Source organism: Cotesia glomerata, linkage group LG4 (assembly GCF_020080835.1).
Source record: "Cotesia glomerata isolate CgM1 linkage group LG4, MPM_Cglom_v2.3, whole genome shotgun sequence".
In the NCBI taxonomy this organism is placed as follows: domain Eukaryota; kingdom Metazoa; phylum Arthropoda; class Insecta; order Hymenoptera; family Braconidae; genus Cotesia; species Cotesia glomerata.
The window spans coordinates 20,374,272-20,396,515 of record NC_058161.1 but is presented as its reverse complement, the minus strand read 5'-3'; the positions used below and the strand labels follow the sequence as shown (position 1 = coordinate 20,396,515).

The 22,244-nt window shown below is 26.5% G+C and overlaps 1 protein-coding gene across 2 annotated transcripts; it reads right to left on the bottom strand.

Moving 5' to 3' along the window:
- Nucleotides 1–1,346: 1,346 nt before the first annotated feature.
- Nucleotides 1,347–21,813, bottom strand: LOC123263831 (facilitated trehalose transporter Tret1-like). Of its 2 annotated transcripts, XM_044726861.1 has the most exons (4): nucleotides 21,356–21,813; nucleotides 21,039–21,245; nucleotides 3,667–4,246; nucleotides 1,347–2,192 (listed from the first exon to the last, which is right to left on the bottom strand). In XM_044726861.1, exons 3-4 carry the CDS (start codon nucleotides 4,233–4,235, stop codon nucleotides 1,403–1,405), a joined length of 1,359 nt encoding a protein of 452 aa, XP_044582796.1. In that variant the 5' UTR covers nucleotides 4,236–4,246; nucleotides 21,039–21,245; nucleotides 21,356–21,813; the 3' UTR covers nucleotides 1,347–1,402. The 2 variants fall into 2 exon arrangements, with proteins under 2 accessions (XP_044582796.1, XP_044582795.1); XM_044726860.1 differs by lacking the exons at nucleotides 21,039–21,245; nucleotides 21,356–21,813 and adding an exon at nucleotides 6,053–6,351.
- Nucleotides 21,814–22,244: the final 431 nt, after the last annotated feature.

Here is a 22,244-nt window from a genome sequence, read left to right as displayed (position 1 = left end):
CCAGAAGTTCAAAGCCAAAAAAAAAAATCCAGCGTGTTATTTTACCTTTTGTAAGGTTTATAAGGACCTAACTAGCCTTGAGTTAATAACCATAGGGCTGTTAGCGCTTTATCGACATTTTATTTAGTGTCAAAGCACCGTTTGTGCTGGAAATATGTGTCTGGGCCACTTCAAAACTCAGTCCCCTGGCAACTATTTTTATTTATAATTTATTTATAAAATTCGATCCATAAGTCTTAATATTATTCTAATTAATGTAAACATTCATTGAGAACTTGAAAAGTTGAATGCATTGAAATAATTTGCTTGATTTTTCTCAATTTGATAAAAAAAAAAAAAAAACAGTCCCCTGGCAAACAGTCCCCCCCTGTGATGTTGTATGGCAAAAGACACACAAATATCGGAAAAATAAAAATTAATTTGGCTGTTTATTTGTTATCATTAAGCTGATAGTTTTGTAGCCCTTAATTTTTTTTCTACACGGAAAAAAGTAAACTGTAATATTCACTCGGATTCTGGTTAATTTTTATAGTTTCAAACAGTAAAGCGGACATCGGGGTGGCAAAAACATAAATATTACAGAACTTAATGTAGAAAGTATAAAAGCCACAATTTATAATTTAATATCCAAAATAAGTGATTAGTAGCTGTCACTATAGTAAATAACGACTCTTTCATCTTAAAAAATTACAGTTTCAAACAGTAAAAATTGCCATTTCAATATATAGTCGATATTATGAGGAGAAGAGGAATTCAGATGAAAGAGAAGGAGGTCTCACTCTGGGAGAATTTAACATTTGAAACAGTAAAAATTATACTTTTAAAATATAGATTTTACCAGTCCAAGCAAGTCAATAATTACAGTTTGATTTTTAGCGTTGCGTTTAAAATTTACCATTTTACTTTGTAAATATTGACGTTGTTTTTATTAGAAATTTACTAACTTTATTTTATACTTTTTACATATCATAAGATCATTTTTTAGGTACGTAATGATAAGTATCAAAGTCTGAATTGTTAATTATTATACTTAAACATTTTAGACATTTACATAGCGAATACTACTGTTTGAAATAGTATTTTCTTCCATGTAAATAGTAAATTGTAACGTTTAAATGGTAAATATTATAAAGTGAATTGTAAAATCACGATTTTACTATTTGAAATGGTAGTTTATAGCAGTTGATCATTACTTATTATAAATCGACTGTTATTTATTACAGTTTACTTTTTTCCGTGTAAAAAAATCAAATATAATTTGGTCGGACAATTTTGGACAGATTTAAGACGTCTTTACAGAGAATCACCCATTTATATTTTTAATAAAAAATTAGATCATAGCCGAAAAAATTGTTAATAATTTCCTAAAAAATCCAATAGAGAAAAATTCCAGAAAATTTACCTAAAAATCAATCGTCTTAATATAAACCTCCTGATTAATAGTCTTAACCTTCTTCCTGCAATTAAGTTCGTCTTGAATTTCCCCGAGAGACTTGCCCTTGGTCTCGGGAACGAACCACTGAATGAAAACCAGACCAAGCACACAAGAAGCAGCGAACCAAGCGAAGCTGGCGTACATTCCACAAGTGTCTGTTACCACTTGGAACATTTTAGCGACGAAGAATGCGAGCATGGAGCCCCAAATATTGGCCATAGAGACAGCAACTCCTTTGACATTTGTCGGAAAGAGCTCGCCGAGCATCATATAAGGCAGAGGGTTCAGTCCTAAAGCGATTATGAACTCATAGAGGATCACGGAAGAGTCTAGTATCCAACCGAGGCCTTTTAGAGGCCACCCGAGTTCTATTTTAAGGATATAGAAGGCGCTGCTGACCATAAGAACCACAGCTGCGCACAAGGTAGTGCTCAATAGCAAAGGTCTTCTTCCGAGCTTGTCCACCAGGACAGCAGCGCCCAGCCCTGCTACCAGTTGGCAGACGCTCAGGATAATTACTGAGATTCCTGGAGCTAGGCCTGACTCGCTTGGAGCTACTATTTCTTGAGTGTACGATTCAATCGCCGCGATTCCACTGAATTGGAGGATTAGTTGGAGACCAAAGCAAATTGTTAATCCTTTGCGGTTACCCTCGGTCATGAAAATATCGCGGAAGCCAGCTCGGCTCTTCATGTCCATTAACACTGCTTTGGTCATCTGGTCCATGTCTTCCTGGAGGCCGTTTTTGGTACTGTACCTGGTGAGAATTTTATATAATTAAGAAATGACCTTGTATCTTGTGAAATATTGACATTTTTAAAGATATAAGCTCATCTTGACATTACACTCATCGAGACCTTTCATTTGAGTACCCACATCATTTTTTCATATATTTTATATATTTATATATCGCGTGACTAATGCAAAAAGGGCGTATGGCAAAGTATGCGCCCTTTTAGCTTTAGGAATTTGAAAATTTTATGACCTAAAGCTAAAAGGGCTTATAAATTTTTTTTCTAAATAATTCATTAAAATGCTCATTTTTAGCCTAAAAATTAAAAAAAAAAACGGTAGATTCATACGAAAGAGGCGTATTCTAACTCAACATACACTCTTTTAAAATTACAATTAAAAATATTTTTAAAAAATTGCAAGATATGCGTGATTGTATTAATTTATTTTTTATTTGAAAATTATTTCAATCCCATTAGTTTTCGATTAATTTAATTATCCATTGCTTGTATAAAAATAGTTAAAAATTATTATTTTTTCAATATTGTTCAAGTACTTAAAAACAGCCGATCCCCTCTTTTTCTCGCGTCACACTCACTGCAAGAAACGGTACTATCCTCGGTGCATTCATGATTATGAAGCTATTGAAGTTTTATGTTTTTCTTTTAAACAAATGACAATTTTGAAAAAAACACCCTGCTATACGAAATAGATAATTAAAAAATCTATTACGTAGCAGAGCGTTTTTTTCAAAATTCTTCTTTGTCTAGAAGAGAAATATGAAGCTGCAATCGTACGCGAAAAGAACAAAATGACACTGGATATCATCCCGGATTATACTGAGTAAAAAAAAAATTTCAGATAGTAGTTAGTATAATCCAGATTACAATGAGTATAATCCAGATATCACGCAGTATAATCTGGATTTTTCTAGCTACTATCTGAAATTTTTTTTCACCACAGATAATACTGAGTATAATCTAGGATGATACCCAGTGTCATCTTATTCTTTCCGTGTAGGGACCGGCTGTTAAGAAATTTTTTTTTATTCATAAAACTTTTTTATTTTATGTCTTGTGAAGCTATTTATCAAAATTTTTATAAAAACTTAAATTTTTTTTATGTGCCCTTTTAGCTTTAAGAACTACTTTTCTAAAAACTAAAAGGGCGCATGTCTTGAGTTCGCCCATTTAGCTTTAGGATACTCGAATTTTTTTTTTACAGATCTTTGCGTTTGGAGCGATTTCAAGAAGAATGGCAAAAAAAATTTTTTTATGCGCCCTTTTAGCATGGATCCCTACTAACCTGTAGCTATGCGAACTTTTTGCATTAGTCACGCGATATATATATATATATATGAAAAATATATCAAAAATGCATGTGGGTACTCAAATGAAAGCTCTTGATAAGTGTAGCATCGGGACGAGCTTATATCTTTAAAAAAGTCAATAGTTAAGAAGGTACAGTGCAATTTAACAAAATTAACTATTTACAATTACCTCTTGAGTGTCTTGAGAGAATCTTCTGCCTCTTGGTGTTTACCCTTCATCACTAGATAGTACGGCGATTCAGGCATCCATATAAAAGTCATAAAAAAAACGAGCGGAATCAATAAACACGCGCAGGTCAGTTCGTGAAATCCCGTAAAGGGTCCAACAGCGTGGGAGTAAAGCTCCCCGAAGGTGACCATCAATTTAATAAAGGTCCCCAAAGCACCTCTAATCTTCTTATCCGCGATTTCGCCGATATACATCGGGCAAACTACGTAGACTATGCCCATCCCGAACCCGCTGATGAACCTCGAAGCGTAGAGGTAGTAAGCATTGCGCGCGAAGATTATCAGCAGCCAGCCCAAAGTCAAGGGAACGCCTGCTAATAGGAGGCTGAGCTTCCTTCCAATCGTGTCGACGATGAACGCAGCCAGGAGGTTTCCTGGCACTGATCCTAAAAGGAAGAACGAGGCAATCCACGAACTGTCGTCGTTGCTCATCGGCAAGTGAGAAATTTCTGATTTTAGGTAAGGAAGACTCGGTGATGTCCATCCGATGTGCGAGCCTGCGATTCCCATTGATAGTGTTGCTAAAAATAATTTTATTTAATTTTTTAGTCTTTATTTTAAATGTCTTAAGGGGATATTTTGGTGAAGAAATTTGAAAAAACTGTTTTTTTTTTTTTTTTTATATTTTCAAAAATTATCCCTTTAAGAATATGTCTTTAAGAGGATTTTAGAAAATTCAAATTATTTTTAGAGATATAGCTGTTTTATTGACACGGCATTTAAACCAGCTTGGCCGGAACTAGACTGCGAAAAACTTTAAAGAAGTTTTTCTTGAAACTGTCTTTTTTAAAACGATAACCACGATTTTTTAGGTTCTACACAGAAAAAAAAAATTTATTTTTAAATCAAGTAAATAATTTTGAAGAATTTCATCAATATTATTAAGAGAATAAGGAAAATTTTGTGTCTAGGATACATAATTAAGAAATGACCTTGTATCTTGTTAACTATTGACATTTTTAAAGATATAAGCTCACCCTGACATTACACTCATCAAGACCTTTCATTTGAGTACCCACATCAATTTTTCATATATTTGTATATATTATATATATAAATATATGAAAAATATATTAAAACGCATGTGGGTACTCAAATGAAAGCTCTTGATGAGTGTAACATTGGAATGAGCTTATATCTTTAAAAATGTCAATATTTCAGAAATGACTTTGTATCTTGAGAACTATTGACATTTTTAAAGATATAAGCTCACCCCAACATTACACTCATCAAGACCTTTCATTTGAGTATCCACATCAATTTTTCATATATTATATATATGTATATATTAAAAATATATAAAAAATGCAAGTGGGAACTTAAATTAAAGCTCTTGATGAGTGAAACATCGGGATGAGCTTATATCTTTAAAAATTTCAATGATGAAGAAACTGCCTTGTATCTTATGAACTATTGACATTTCTAAAGATACAAGCTCATCCCGATGTTACACTCATCGAGACGTTCCATCTGAGTACCTACATCAATTTTTCATATTTTTCAAATACTTATATATATAAATATATGAAAAATATATCAAAAATGCATGTGGGTACTCAAATGAAAGCCCTTGACGAGTATAATATCAAAATGAGCTTATATATTTAAAAACATCAATATTTAAGAAAATACAGTGCAATTTAAAAAAGTCATTATTTAATAAATCAAAACTTTATTTATTCATAATTCACAAGTCACGGAAGTCACATAGTGACTGCAAGGTTGCTAGTCTCCTTAATCTGACTAGAAAAATTCTTAAACTAAGAAACTATCCGTTCAAATATATTTTACTCAATTCAAGAATTTTTCCCCCTAATCCAAGAAATTGAAACTCTTTAAAATTATTTTCTTGGTCCCAAAATTTTTCTCTTGATTCAAATTAATTTTTTTTCAACTCCTACTGAACCAAATTGCTTGCAATTTGGTCTAAGTCTTCTTTATAGACTTCTCTATCTTAAGAACTATCCTTATCCCCAAATTAAAATATTTACAATTTTAAAAAAGTTCAGAAAACTCAAAAAGAGCTTTACAAAAATTAATTAACTTTTCAGGCAGTTATTTCATGGAATAACAATTTTTTTTTCCAGATTTTTAAAAGGATTGTCAATTTTTTACTAATTTTTTTTTGTATTTTTCAAATATTAATAAATACCTTAAAAAAAAAAATTGTCTTTTTTTTTACGGCTCCTCAAAAATTACTTTCAATTCATTTTTCTAGCTCATAATACCCCTTAATAACTATAGTACTACTCCCAGAACTTTCTCTACTAATTTATCTGCAAAGATTAAGTTTAATACATAGTACAGTACATTAGAAAAATAATTACCTGTAATAGCAGCCAAGTACTGAGGCCATTGCTTAGTTTCTTGCACGTCCATCATAATTTCACTCACAAATATTAAAAAAAAAAAATTAAAATAAAAAAAAAATAATTAAAATAAAAAAAATAATTCGGCGACAAACTATCCAGACGCGTTCTATGACTACTTATTATTAAAAGGTAATTAACCATCAGCGCATGGTTTTATACCGAGGAATCACGAGGTCCTCCCACCAACAAAAATTTCGAGCTCTTTGAATTTCAGTAAAGCAATTATAAGTTAATGAGAATAGACATTAAATAAATATTATGGAGCGATTTACTGGCGCCCAATAGTCGCTTAATATTTTTCAATAAATTTGTACATTATAAATATAATATAGTTATTTTTTTATGTCTTGTCTTGGGTGTCTATTGTAGTACCATCTATTTTAATAACACTTGTAATCTTTAAATTTGTACATCTTTTTTTTGTTTAATTATTTTTATATAAAACATGGCTTTTTGTCTATTTGCATTCTGATTAGCTAATTATCAGCGCACTTGTCCAAACAGGTTTTATTTAGTGACGCAATTTTTTAAATAGACTAACTACAGAATTATAAGCCTATTATTTTTATTAGATATTAATTTAATGTTATTTTGTAAGATTGCAATTATTTTTATTAGTTATAGGTAATATTTTATTTTATTAAATTACTTTGGTGCTTAAATTTTTAACCTTTTCATTTTAAATCAATTATTACTTGATAATTCATTCAATGATAAACATTTATTGAGCCAAGAAAATTTTTTTTTGACAAGAGATTTCACTTATTCCAACAAAATTAATTTTATTGGTTTGAGAAATATGTAGCTTGATCCAAGAAAATTTATTTAAGTCAAGAAAATCTTGTTTTGAGAAAATTCAGCCTCGAGCTCCAAAAAATTTAGTTCTTGATAGAAGTTAATTTTCTTGTCTTGAGAAAATTTCTCTCTTGCTCCAAAAAATTAAATATAAAGATAGAAGTTAATTTTCAATAATATTTTTATTGATTAAAATACCAAATGGGATGATCAAATAATATTTCATCATTTTTTTTCATTCAATATGTATAATTGCACAGTAAAATAATATAAAAAGGCTATCAAATATTCTCGAGAAAAATTTTCTCAAGGTGAGAAAATTTTTTTCTCAGCTGAAGTAGGCAGCGCTGCTTCCCTAAAGTATCTAATAATCTTGATCAAATATAAAAATTTATTATATCAAGTATTTATGATAAGAAAAAATGACTTGCACCAAGAATAGAATTGAAAGAAAAATTTTAACTTCGGCCAACACAACTTCGTTCTTCCTTCAGGCACCCAACAAATTTTCTTGAGCCAAGAATTTTGTTCTTCAGTCAAGAAATTTTTCTTTCTGTGTAAAATAAAATTAAATCATTGAAAAAAAGTAAAGAAAGAATAATTATATTTAACAAATATTTTCTATTTCTATTTTAAACCGCGGAAGTACAAGTAATATTTAATACCCGGGTTCGTTATCAGCCAGATAATAAGATTTAAGTTGTAAGGTGTGATATTGTTTATTATTTATAGTTTTGTTTAATTTTCATTCCATCCAATTTAACTTGATTGAAACTAAAAGAGTCTGAATTAATAAACAAAGATTATTTAATTTTATTACCCAAGTGACATAGCGACGACTGACGTACTGGTAAACAAAGATAATATTTATCGCAAATATACATATTTTTAAAACGTAAATATTTAGCCGCTCTAATTGTAATTAAGACGCTGAATAAATTTAAATTATATTTTTTTTTTTGACATTATTATCGCTACCTTGATTCAAGTCATAGTTCCGTGTAGCGCCAATAGATGGCGCTACTTGTTTATCTTTTCGCAAGTAGAGTTTTGCGGTTGGCAATATAAAGTGCAAATTAAAATTTTAGCCACAGTGTTCACTGTCGCGGAAAATTATAAAGAACTTTTTTTAAAAAATTTTACAGCGAACATTTTTTAACAAATAATTTTTTTTTATCTTTAATATTTTACCCATAAATTACCAATTTTTTAAATTACTTTTTCTTTTAAGTAATTTATAAATTTAAATAAAAATTTTTAAAATTAAAAAACAATTTAGCTTGCAAACTGTCCTAGCAAAGAGTTATTTACATAAACCAGTGAACCGAAAAATAGGCTTGATGCTGACAAAACCGCACCCAAGAGTATTACGTACTTAAACTTCCTGTTAACTGCAACGTATATTTTAAATTCAAATTCCGCGAGTAAATCAATAACTAAATCAGAACTACGCTTCTACATCTGTATCACTATCATCAAAAAAGTAAGCTACAATAATAATAATAATAATAAACGGGACGCAATATATAATAATAATAATTTTTTTCCCAACAAATGTCCCTTTTCCTAACAACTGCCAAGACCCACTTTCAGCCGAACAAAGATCTTTTGAAAAACCCGTCTCAAACTGTAACGCCGGTTACTTAAATCTGCTGCAACTTAATACCCCCTCAGGTCCGTTTTTTTCACAATATACCTATATGCTTTTTTTATTTTATTTTTAAATATATATATTATATATACAGATATAAACGCCCTTTAAATTTACTAGACACTCGCTATTTAAAAGTAACGTACCGATCACAAAGAAAATATTATTGTAAACAATTTTATTAATTTTTAAACAACTTATTTTGACTTTTATGGGCTTATTGAGATGTCCTTAAATAAAATTTTATGGTCATGTTTGAGATTATTTTCACCGAATTTTTTTTGTGTTGATTTAACAGGATAAATGTTAAATAATTAAATTTACACATAAAAGTGTTAAATATTTAGTTTTAAATAAAAAAATTTCTTTACTGGAGAGCAAAATTCTTGCACGAAAAAAAGTAGACTGTAATATTTACTCGGATTCCGGTTAGTTTTTATAGTTTCAAACAATAAAGCGGACATCGGGGTGGCAAAAATATAAATATTACATACAGAACTTAATGTAGAAAGTATAAAAGCCACAATTTATAATTTAATAACCAAAATAAGTGATTAGTAGCTGTCACTATAGTAAATAACGACTCTTTCATCTTAAAAAATTACAGTTTCAAACAGTAAAAATTGCCATTTCAATATATAGTCGATATAATGAGGAGAAGGGGAACTCAGATGAAAGAGAAGGGGGTCTCACTCTGGGAGAATTTAACATTTGAAACAGTAAAAATTATACTTTTAAAATATACATTTTACCAGTCCAACCAAGTCAATAATGACAGTTTGATTTTTAGCGTTGCGTTTAAAACTTACCATTTTACTTTGTAAATATTGACGTTGCTTGTATTAGAAATTTACTAACTTTATTTTATACTTTTTACATATCATAAGATCATTTTTTAGGTACGAAATGATAAATATCAAAGTCTGAATTGTCAATTATTATACTTAAACATTTTAAACATTTACATAGCGAATATTACTGTTTGAAATAGTATTTTCTTCCATGTAAAGAGTAAATTGTAACGTTTAAATGGTAAATATTATAAAGTGAATAGTAAAATCACGATTTTACTGTTTGAAATGGTAATTTTTAGCAGTTGATCATTACTTACTATAAATCGACTGTTATTTATTACAGTTTACTTTTTTCCGTGTATTCTTGGTGGAAGTTATTTTTTCTTAATTCTATCATAAATACTTGATACAATAAATTTTTATATTTGATCAAAATTTTTAGATACTTTAGGGAAGCAGCGCCACTTACTTAAGCTGAGAAAAAAATTTTCTCACCTTGAGAAAATTTTTCTCGACAATATTTGATACCCATTTAATATTATTTTATCGTGCAATTATACATATTGAATGAAAAAAAATGATGAAATATTATTTGATTTTGCCTTTTGACATGTTAATCAATAAAAATATTAATGAAAATTAACTTCTATCTTTATATTTAATTTTTTGGAGCAAGAGAGAAATTTTCTCAAGACAAGAAAATTAACTTCTATCAAGAACTTAATTTTTTGGAGCTCGAGGCTGAATTTTCTCAAAATAACAAGATTTTTTTGACTTAAATAAATTTTCTTGGATCAAGATACGTATTTTCTAAAGCAAGAGAATTAATTTTGTTGGAATAAGTGAAATTTCTTGTCAAAAAAATATTTTCTTGGCTCAAGTGAACCTTTTTTTCTGTGTAACAAAAGTATTCCTTCGTATTATTTTTTTATAGACATTCTTTATGTACTTATTGAGATGTTATTAAATAAATATTTTTTTTTTTTTAGTGGAAATAAAATTTTATGGTCGTTAGAGATTATTTTCACCGAAAAATAGGTATATTGTTTTATAGTTACATCATTGGTATGTTAGTGGACGGAAATTCGAAATTTAAGTAATGAAGAAATAAAAAAATAAAAACGGGTTATTGCAATGGAATATAATAAGTGATGTGATGAGTAAGTTAAGTTAGGGAATAAAAAAACAAAGGAGCCTATATTGATAACAACAAACTGGTTGTACTCATCAAAGTGCCAAAGTATACAAGTATAAAGTACATTAAGGGAACTGAACGTTTAAAAAATAAAAGTGTCCGATGGGCCCAGATGGCAAGCGATCCTCTTTGTTCTTTCTACCTTTAAATTTAAACAACCCAATAAGTATTAAATACTTAATAAGAGCACAAGCAACTACCAGGGACTAACACCTGCCCATCACTTATCAATATGTCCGGAAAATCTAATATAAATATTTTTACTATTTTATACACCTACTTAAGATTACATCTAAGGTAATGAAAAAAATTGGTAGGATTTTCTGCTACTTTCTTAAAAATATTATATTAGTTAGCCGACGTTTTTTTATTTTTTAAATTAGAATTAAAAAATATTTTTTTAAAAATTGCACTTATAGTTTTTTTACAAAAAAAAAAATTTTTTTACAAAAAAAAATTTTTTTTTAATAAAAACAATATTTTTTTATTTTTAAATCTCGGCTAACTTAATTTTTTTTTTTATTTATAATGCTAAAGTTACCCGAAATTTTTAATTTTTTTTTAATTTTTCAAATTAGAACTGAAAAATATTTTTTAAAAATTACATTTATAGTTTTTGAAGATTTTTTGATTTATTTTCATTAATTAAATTAGAACAAAAAATATATTTTTTAAAAATTGCACTTATAGTTTTTTACGAATAATTTTTTTTTAATAAAAAAAAATCTAAAAATTTTTAGATGTCGGCTGACTTAATTTTCATCTATATAATGCTAAAGTTAGCCGAGATTTTTAATTTTTTAAATTACAACTAAAAAATTGCATTTATAGTTCTTCAAGTTTTCTATAAATTTTTTGGTTTATTTATATTAATTAAATTAGAACTAAAAAATATTTGTTAAAAATTGCACTTGTAGTTTTTTACAAATAAAAATTTTAAAAAAATTTTTTTGTCAATTTTTTTAATGAAAAAAAAATTTTTTTAGATGTCGCTTAATTTAATTTTCATTTATTCATAATGCTAAAATTAGCCGACATTATTAATTTTTTAAATTAGAACTAAAAAATATTTTTAAAAAATTGCATTTATAGTTTTTAAAGTTTTTTATAAATTTTTTTAATTTTCACTAATTAAATTAGAACAAAAAAATATTTTTTAAAAATTGCACTTAAAGTTTTTTGTAAATAAATTTTTTTTTTTATTTTTTCAATGAAAAAAAATTTTAGATGTCTAACTTAATTTTTTCAAAAAAAATGGTTTGAATAAATTAATTAAAATTTTTTTGTAAATTACTATGTATGATTTTAAGAATATTCTGTAAAATTTTGATGCAAAAATAAATAAAATAAAAAAATATCTTCCCAATTTTACGAAAAATTTCGCCAATTTTTTAGTGAAAAACACTTTAAATAATAAAATCTTCGATTTTCTTAGCGGGAAGTTAAAAAAAAAAACTATTTTAAAATTGTATTAAACACAGGCTTTTTTTTTACTCTACCCTTGACCTTGAAAGGTTCGAAAGTAGCCCTTGAATTAAAAAAAACTTTCATTGAAAATCCTGAGTCATAAATTTGACAAATTACAGCCATCAATCAAAAGTTCAAATTTTATTTTTTTCTGTCATTTTTTTGTTAAAAATATTAAAAAAATTTTTAAGTTATAAATTAAGATTTTTTAAAATTATAAAATAGTTTAAAAAATTATAACTTAGACGTGTTCCCTGATATCAGTAAATAACAACTCGGACTCATTAAAAAATTTCACCTGTCCTTGCCCAGGTGTCAAGCGAAGATCCGAGTGGTCAGTAAAAATCTAAATAGCGGGTGGCTTTTCCCAGCAGGTCTCCTCCCAAAAACTAACTAACAATGTCTACGGGTAGTAAAATAATAATACTAAGTAAAGCCGTAGCCAGTTTTAACAAAACCCGAACCTGGCGTGGAGGATGAAATCTGCATAGACAAACTTTAAATCCAAGTTTAGTCTTATTGCTAAATTTTAAACAGAACAAGGAAAGGAACCTTACTCTGAAAAGTATATAATAAAATAAAAACCTGGTCCATGTAGATGGGGAAAATAATTCTGGGGCTACACGCTCTTCCGGGAACTTAGTTAAAACCCTCGACCAATGAGCTAGAGAAAATCCGATGACAATGGGACAAAGAATTTTTTTTTCTCCACCGTCTGTTATTCCCAATAGCATCTACCCCGAGTTGCTGATGGCCAAAATTTTGGAAAATACTATTTAAATATTATCAAAGGTAAAAATTATTTTTTTTTTTATTATTGTTTAAATATTTACCAACTACTTATTGGTATATAATGTAGGTTCATGTTGAAAATTCTAGATCAAGTTCCTGATTCTGGAAACGGAAGCGAACCAGATCCAGATCCAAATCCAGATTCGGGAAAATAGTTATAACATAGATAATGTAAGTATAAATAATAATGATGATAATAATAATGTGTGTGTAGAGGACATGAGAGATCGGTGTAAGCAAAGAGCACACGCGTGGACTAAACCGACAGCAGATGCGCAGCTAAAGAGAAACGCAGCTGTCCGAAGAACAAGTGGTTCTCAATTCGAACCTTTTTTATTTTTTCCCCAAATAAAATCCAAAGGCCCCATATACTACTGTCTAATACTCTACTCTGTACTTGAATTTTATGTTATGTTCATATTATATGGACATACACATATGTACACTACGCTTAACTTCTCTTTACTTCCTTTGTTCCTTTATAAACTATTGATTATTTGTTTTAAATGCTTTATCATAAATTTTAACAATTATACTTGTAATTGCTTGATTTTAAATTATTCATTATTCATTATTCATTATTATAATTATAATAATAATAACAATAATAATAATAATAATAATAATAATTATTATTATTATTATTATTATTATTATCATCATCATCATCATCATCATAAATTTGAACTTTTTGATTAATTATAATAATACTAATATTTAAGGTGTTTTTAATATATCTATATGTATATATTAAGGTGATCCAAAAAAAAAAAAAAAAAATTTTTTTCTTCCAAACAGGCTTAAAAGTTTCTTTTAGGTGTAAAAAAATTACTGTGAAAAGATGAGCCCTTAATATTAATATTAAGATTGTCCTCATCGTATTTTTTTAATTTCCATAAGAATAACACAGGAAAAATTTTTTTTGCTTCTTCTGATTTTTGTACCGTTTAAACGATTAATTGACTCATGAATAATTGTTCTTATCTTTATAGAGAATTGAACGCTCTACAAAAAAAGTCTGATAAAATTTTTTTTTTTGATTTGTCCACGCGTTCAAAAGTTATTCAAGATCAAAGTTCAATTTTTCAAAAATTTGATCGAATTTTATAAATTATACCGAAACTGTTGGTTTCAGTGCTAAAATAAGGATCCAATTTTTCTTCAAACATACATTGGACTTCTGATAAACGTTGACCAATGATTTTTTTTTATTTAATCAAATAATTATGATACTTTTAAGGAATTTTTTCGCAATAAACCAAAAAATAAACAATTTTATTCTATTATTATGTTCACTTTCATATTATTAATAAATTTTTCTCAAAAAATTGCTTATTTATTTATATTTAATATTTATCTTTGGGGTGATTTTTTATTACAATTCGAAAAACGTTGTCGATGGCCACGAACAACCTATAATAAATACTGCAACTGTTTTTCATCTTTGGTTAGGCAGCAGTTCTATTCTTCAATTAATGCAATACCCCGTTCAGCAATGTCGTTCGTTACTTTTAAAGTTTTAAAAAATTTCAGACAAATTTTGAAACTGTAATCATTGGGCCATGTAGAAATATCTTCTTCTATAATATCGGAGGGTAATTTAAATTTTTTAAATAGCTCCAATGAGTTTTTTGGAACAAAGTCGCTCAAATCGTTATCTATATAATAACAATTTTAAATTTAGCACCAGGACGCTTGAAAGTGTACGTATAGGTTGGACAACTACCAAGAAAAACTAAAGATAATAACAAAAGCTTTTGATAATGATCTCGAGGATGAGACATCTAAAAAACCAAATTAATAAACATAACTTGAAAGTATTAGTTTTGATTGTATTAAGGAAATATAATAAACAATTTTTACCTGTAAGCAATCATTGATGAAATTAATAATTTTTATCTTACCTTCATTCAAAGCGCTTGCCACAGTTTCATTCTCTATCCCACTTTTATATTTAGTTTGATCAATGTTATCCCATCCTTTTTTAGAACGAAGAAAAATCGGCAAGTTTGGACCAGATATAGTGTTCCAAAGAACTTCAAAAACTCTTCGTAAAATAATTTTTAATACATGATGGCGACAAAGAAGCCGCACCAATTTGGACACAAAAAGGAAGCTTCAAATTTGTCTGAAATTTTTTAAAACTTTAAAAGTAACGAACGACCTTGCTGAACGGGGTATTGCACTAATTGAATAATATAACTGCTGCCTAACTAAAAATGAAGAACAGTTGCAGTATTTACTACAGGTTGTTCGTGGCCATCGACAACGTTTTCCAAATTGTAATAAAAAATCACATCAAAGATGAATATTTATTATAAATAAATAAGCAATTTTTTGAGAAAAATTTATTAATAATATGAAAATGAATATAATAATAGAATAAAATTGTTTATTTTTTGGTTTATTGTAAAAAAATTTCTTAAAAGTATCATATTTACTTGATTGAATAAAAAAAAATCATTGGTCAACATTTATCAGAAGTCTAATGTATGTTTGACAAAAAATTTGATCCTTATTTTGACACTGAAACCAACACTTTCGGTGTAATTTATAAAATTCGATCAAATTCTTGAAAAATTGAACTTTGATCTTGAATAGCTTTTGAACGCGTGGACAAATCAAAAAATTTTATCAGACTTTTTTTGTAGAGCGTTCAATTCTCTATAAAGATAAGAACAATTATTCATGAGTCAATTAATCGTTTAAACGGTACAAAAATCAGAAGAAGCAAAAAAAAATTTTTCCTGTGTTATTCTTATGGAAATTAAAAAAATGCGATGAGGACAATCTTAATATTAATATTAAGAGCTCATCTTTTCACAGTAATTTTTTTACACCCAAAAGAAACTTTTAAGCCTGTTTGGAAAAAAAGAAATTTTTTTTTTTTTTTGGATCACCCTAGTATATATATACATATAATAATAATAATAATAATAATAATAATAATAATAATAATAATAATAATAATAATAATAATAATAATAATAATAATAATAATGAAATTTCAAAAAAATTTGGCATTAATATTGTTACGTTTTTTGATGGGTTTTTTTCCCTGATGACTGGTTTTAATTTATTTATAGTTTGGTTTATATTGGCAATCCAGTCTAACACACTATTATTTAATTATTACTTTGCGATTTTTCGCCTGTTCTTCTTGCAGGCATCATCAGACATTTATTCAATTAATATTTCATACAATTATTTTACATATATCCAACGTCCATTGATAATTGTAAAATAATTGTATGAAATATTAATTGAATAAATGTCTGATGATGCCTGTAAGGATAACAGGCGAAATGTCGCAAAGTAATAATTAAATAATAGTGTGTTAGACTGGATTGCCAATATAAACCAAACTATAAATTAATATTGTTATTAATTATTATTATCATCATTATTATTATTGTTATTATTACTAAACCTTGAAATTTTCCATCAATGATAATGATAATAATAGCAAAATTTCAAAAAATCTTGGCATTGTTATCATTATTATTATTACTAAATCTTGAAATTTTTCATCCATAATAATAATAATAATAATAATAATAATAATAATAATAATAATAATAATAATAATAATAATAATAATAATAATAATAATAATAATAATAATAATAATCCGAACAAAAACAGTTTCACTGTAAAAAAGTCGCGCCAAGTCCACGTTCATAAGACTATTAGGAAAAAAAATTTTTTTTTTTCTTTACAAAAAGATACAAAATAAAAAAATTAAAAAATCCGAGTAACCGATATGATTGTTTATGATTTTCGGAAATTAAAAAAGATTTTATTGTAAATTTAAAAATTAAAAAAATTTTAGAACGTATTTAGTGTGCGCGGTTACAAAATATTTTACTTTTAATGAAATTCGTAAAATTTATTTACTAGGACTTTAAAAATTGAAATACACAATGACGCACACCAAGTACGTTCTAAAATTTTTTTAATTTTTAAATTTACAATAAAATTTTTTAATTTCCGAAAATCATGAACAATCATATCGGTTACTCGGATTTTTTAATTTTTTTATTTTGTATCTTTTTGTAAAGAAAAAAAAAAAATTTTTTTTCCTAATAGTCTTATGAACGTGGACTTGGCGCGACTTTTTTACAGTGAAACTGTTTTTGTTCGGATTTTAGTATTTTTTGTAATTATAATGAAAATTTACAATTGATAACAACTTAAATCTCGTGTTGACTGCATTTTTTACTGCAAACTATCCCCTTGAAGCTACAGTTTATGTAGATGTAATTCTAGTGCACCCTGGCGGCCATAGATGCAAGCTATGAATCACTTTTTTTTACTGTAGTTGCGTGTCTATAGGAAGGATTGCTACACATTTTTATTTTATCTAGTCTGTGGCGCTGATATTCCCCATCGAAAAAAAGTCAGGATCGAAATTTCTGGGCTTACTATAGTTTGTGCTGATAAAATTTAATAATTTTAAGTGAATTAAGTGGTATAATTGATTATAATTAATTAATATCAGTAAAATAAAGTATAAATTAATTTTATAATATATCATTTTGGAAAAAGGAGAACCATATAATTAAATAAAATTTTGCAACCTCGAAATACCGTTCTGCTTACAGTAAACACAGTCGGTAGTCTGGCGCTCCGTTTACAACGGATTTGAACGGAACTTGGCGCCAGATTCTACCGAATCTGTGGATAATAATAATAATAATGAAATTTTTTAAAAATTTGACATTATTATTATTATTATTATTATTACTACTAAATCTTGAAATTTTTCATCAATGATAATGATAATAATAAAATTTGAAAAAAATCTTGGTATTATTGTTATTATTATTATTATTACTACTAAAAACTTGAACTTTTTGATTAATGATAATAATAATAATAATAATAACAAAATTTCAAAAAAATCTAGACATTGTTATTATTATTATAATTTTTTACTAAAAATTTAAAATTTTTCATCAATGATAATTATAATAATAAAATTTTTAAAATATCTTGGCATTATTGTTATTATTATTATTATTATTATTATTATTATTATTATTACTAAAATCTTGAACTTTTTGATAAATGATAATAATAACAAAATTAAAAAAAAATCTTGGCATTGTTATTATTATTATTATTATTATTATAATGATAATTTTTACAAAAAATATGAAATTTTTCATCAATAATAAGAATAATAATAAAATTTCAAAAAAATCGTGGCATTGTTATTATTATAATAATTTTTTACTAAAAATTTGAAATTATTCATTAATGATAATAATAATAATAATAATAAAATTTCAAAAAAATTTTGACATTATTATTATTATTAAAAACTTGAAATTTTTCATCAATGTTAATAATAAAATAATAATAAAATTTTTTTAAAATCTTGATATTATTATTGTTATAAATAATTTTTTTATCTTTAAATAATTTTTTTAAAAAATAAAAAATAATAATTTAACTCTAGAAAAGGTTTTCTTTGTCAATCCCCGATAAAAGAAAAATCATTGAAAGCTTTACAAGAAATTTGAATGCCTATAAAACAAATTTCAGTTAAGTTTTTTCGTAATCTCAGAATTTCTTTGTAATTTTCTATTGAAACCAACCATTAAATTTCAGTATACAATAAATCCTTATTATTCTGATTTCTTTAAATTCAACCAGCAAGAATCAATACGGAAATTATTATATTTCGAGTTTAAATAAACAATATATTAAATATTCATAGAAAATTTTTGATTTCCTGGTTTATTATTAAATTATAAATAGTTATTTTAATAGAAGAAGCTAAATAATTTTATTCAATGAAATAAATCTCGAAAAAATGATCAGCAACAAACACCGGGTTCCTTTTTCCGAAAATCTACTGGAACTTTCTTTGTCTCTTTGTCCATACCGGAAACAAAAAGATACCCGAATTCTCTTTCGAGATTTATTGCGCAATAAATAAAATTAGATTTACACTTTCTTTATTTTTTTTCTCATCTATATATCTATATATTTTTTTTTATATTGAAAATAGCCAGACATCTGACTGTTCTTATATTTGTAAAGTGATATAATAATGAAGATAAAATTTTTTCAATTTACTATCAATCTGAAGAATATTTATCAAACTAAATTTTTATATCAGAAAAAAGATTATATAATATTCTTCATAAAAAAAAATATATATGACACTTAAATTACAAGAAAGACAATTTTTTTTCTTAACATTAAATTAGCTCTAAAAAAATATTTTAAAAAAATATAAATTTTTTAAAACTTCTGATGAAAGTTTTAAAATAAATTTTTCTTGTTTATAATGCTTAAGTTAAAATGAAATTGCACTTAAAGTTTTTTTATAAATGAAAATTTTTAATTAAAATTAGCAGACACTGGACTATTTTTTAATGTATATTATTAAGAGAATAAGAAAAATTTTGTGTCTAGGATAAAATAGTCATATGATAAAATCGGGTTTTTTTTTAGTGAAATTTAGTGTCATAGCAAAGGTCTCTATTTAAATAAGTGCCTTTTCAAGGTTTTATATCATTCTCACTGATAGTCAATTTATTATGATAAGTATTTAGGCTGCATTAGAAAATATCTCTAGATACATAATTAAGAAATGACCTTGTATCTTGTGAAATATTGACATTTTTAAATATATAAGCTCATCTCGATGTTACACTCATCGAAACCTTTCATTTGAGTACCCACATCAATTTTTCATATATTTTATATATTTATATATATTGTATATATGTATTAGGGTGGGTCAAAAAAATCGATTATTCTTTTTTTAACTTCTAATATTGAAAAGTTGGTTCTCAGGCACCTCTAGAAAATGCTCACTAAATTTGAGCTCTTAATATTGATAGGAAGCTTATCCTTACAGTTTTATATGTTTTGTTAGTCTCTTATAAAAAAAATCATATCTCACTATTGATCAATTTTTTAATCAAATCCTAATACATGTTTTTGTAGAAAATTGAATGATCTACAAAAAAGATCTGATATGTGTAAGCGATTACATTAGCTATTTCAAAGATATCCGAGATCAAAGTTTAAAAAATGTAATGTGGTAGGAAATTAAAAAAAAAAAATTTTTTTTTGATCAATTTTTTAAACTTTGATCTCGGATATCTTTGAAATGGTTAATGTAATCGCTTACACATATCAGATCTTTTTTGTAGATCATTCAATTTTCTACAAAAACATGTATAAGGATTTGATTAAAAAATTGATCAATAGTGAGATATGATTTTTTTTATAAGAGACTAACAAAACATATAAAACTGTAAGGATAAGCTTCCTATCAATATTAAGAGCTCAAATTTGGTGAGCATTTTCTAGAGGTGCCTGAGAACCAACTTTTCAATATTAGAAGTTAAAAAAAAATAATCGATTTTTTTGACCCACCCTAATATGTATATATGAAAAATATATCAAAAATACAAGTGGGTACTCAAATGAAAGCTCTTGATGAGTATAACATCGAAATGAGTTTATATCTCTAAAAATGTCAGTAATTAAGAATTGACCTTGTATCTCGTGAACTATTGAAATTTTCAAAAATATAAGCTCATTCTTACATTACACTCATCAAGAGCTTTCATTTGAGTACCCACATCAATTTTTCATATATTTATATATATTGTATATATCTATATATGAAAAATATATCAAAAATGCATGTGGGTACTCAAATGAAAACTCTTGAGGAGTATAACATCAAGATGAGCTTATATCTTTATAATATATATAACATAATAAAGAAATGACCTTGTATCTCGTGAACTATTGATATTTTTAATGATATAAGCTCATCCTTACATAACACTCATCAAAACCTTCCATTTGAGTACCCACATCAATTTTTCATATATTTATATATATTATATATATGTATATATGAAAAATATATCAAAAATACAAGTGGGTACTTAAATGAAAGCTCTTGAGGAGTGTAACATCAGGATGAGCTTATTTCTTTAAAAACTTCAATATTTAAGAAAATACAGTGTAATTTGTCAAAGCAAAATTTCATTAATTTCCCTAAAAATTATATTTTTTTTTTTTAAATCTCAATTTTTTCTTATTTTTTTCCATAATGATAATAATATTAATTAATTAATATAATATTACAAAAATTATTAAGTTAATTAAAAAAAATTTTTTTAATTTTTAAAGATCAGCAATCTTGTAATGATTTCAATTAATTATTCACAAAATTTCAAGTTGAGCAAGAAGAAGATCTATACTTACTTACTCGCTTAAAAAACCAACGGATCTTTCTTTCATTGTCACCTATACAGTATAAGTCTTTATCTTTTTTTTATTAACTTTTAATCCAGCATTGAGCATGAAATGAAGCACCCAGAGAGAATCTAAAATTAAATCCAGTATCCAGTATCCAGCATTGATCTAACCCCCACAAGTACCAAGTACCTGGCAATGGCAACCTGGAGCAGCCTGTATATGTACACGGGTGAATAAAATAAATAACGAGGGATTAAATGATGACTACTATAACAATAATACATAACATAAAACATATATAATAATATAATAACACTACATACCTAGTTATATACCGGGACAGCTGATGGGAGGATTTCGCGGGCTTTTTCCTCGAGGGACGCATAAATATATATATATATAGTACGACCGCACGAGTCTTCAGCATCTTTCTCCTTTCTTCCTCTTCTCTACTTAACTGGGATTGTGTGAGTTGTGAGTGTGGAGGGGTAAGTGAATCGGGGATGAATTTTACTAGTTAGTACAAAGAACCAACGAACGTTACAAATCCGGACGTGCAATCGTCACTATATGTATAGTATTATGGTGGGGGACTAAACAACTCCGTTGTATTTAAGCCCATGGTGAACACTGACGCGTTTTAGTTCACTCATCACCAGTTTCGGGTTTAGTTCGTAGTTTTATTTTTTTTTTCGGGCTTCTGGCAATTTTTTTTTTTTTGTTTTTTTTTTAATAGTTAACTTGTAAACACACTAGAGCTGTACTAGGATAAGTAACGCGATAAATTTTGCCGGCTTTGTGTTTTAGGAGTGAATTGTGATAAAAATTTTAAGTTAGCCGACATTTAAAAATTTTTAGAATTTTTTTTTTTATTAAAAAAAAATTTTTAGAATTTTTTTTTTATTAAGATAAATTTTTTTAATTGTTAAAAATTTCAAAAATTATAAGTGCTATTTTTTAAAAATATTTTTTTGTTATTATTTAATAAATTAAAAATGGCGGCTAATTTTATTATTTTTGAAAATTAAGTTAGCCGACATTTAAAAATTAAAAAAAAATTTTTTTTATTAAAGAAAACTTGAAAAATTATAAGTACGATTTTTTGAAAATATTTTTTAGTTCTAATTTAATAAATTAAAAATGGCGGCTAATTCTTGAAAATTATGTTAGCCGACATATAAAAATTTTTAGAAATTTTTTTTTATTAAAAAA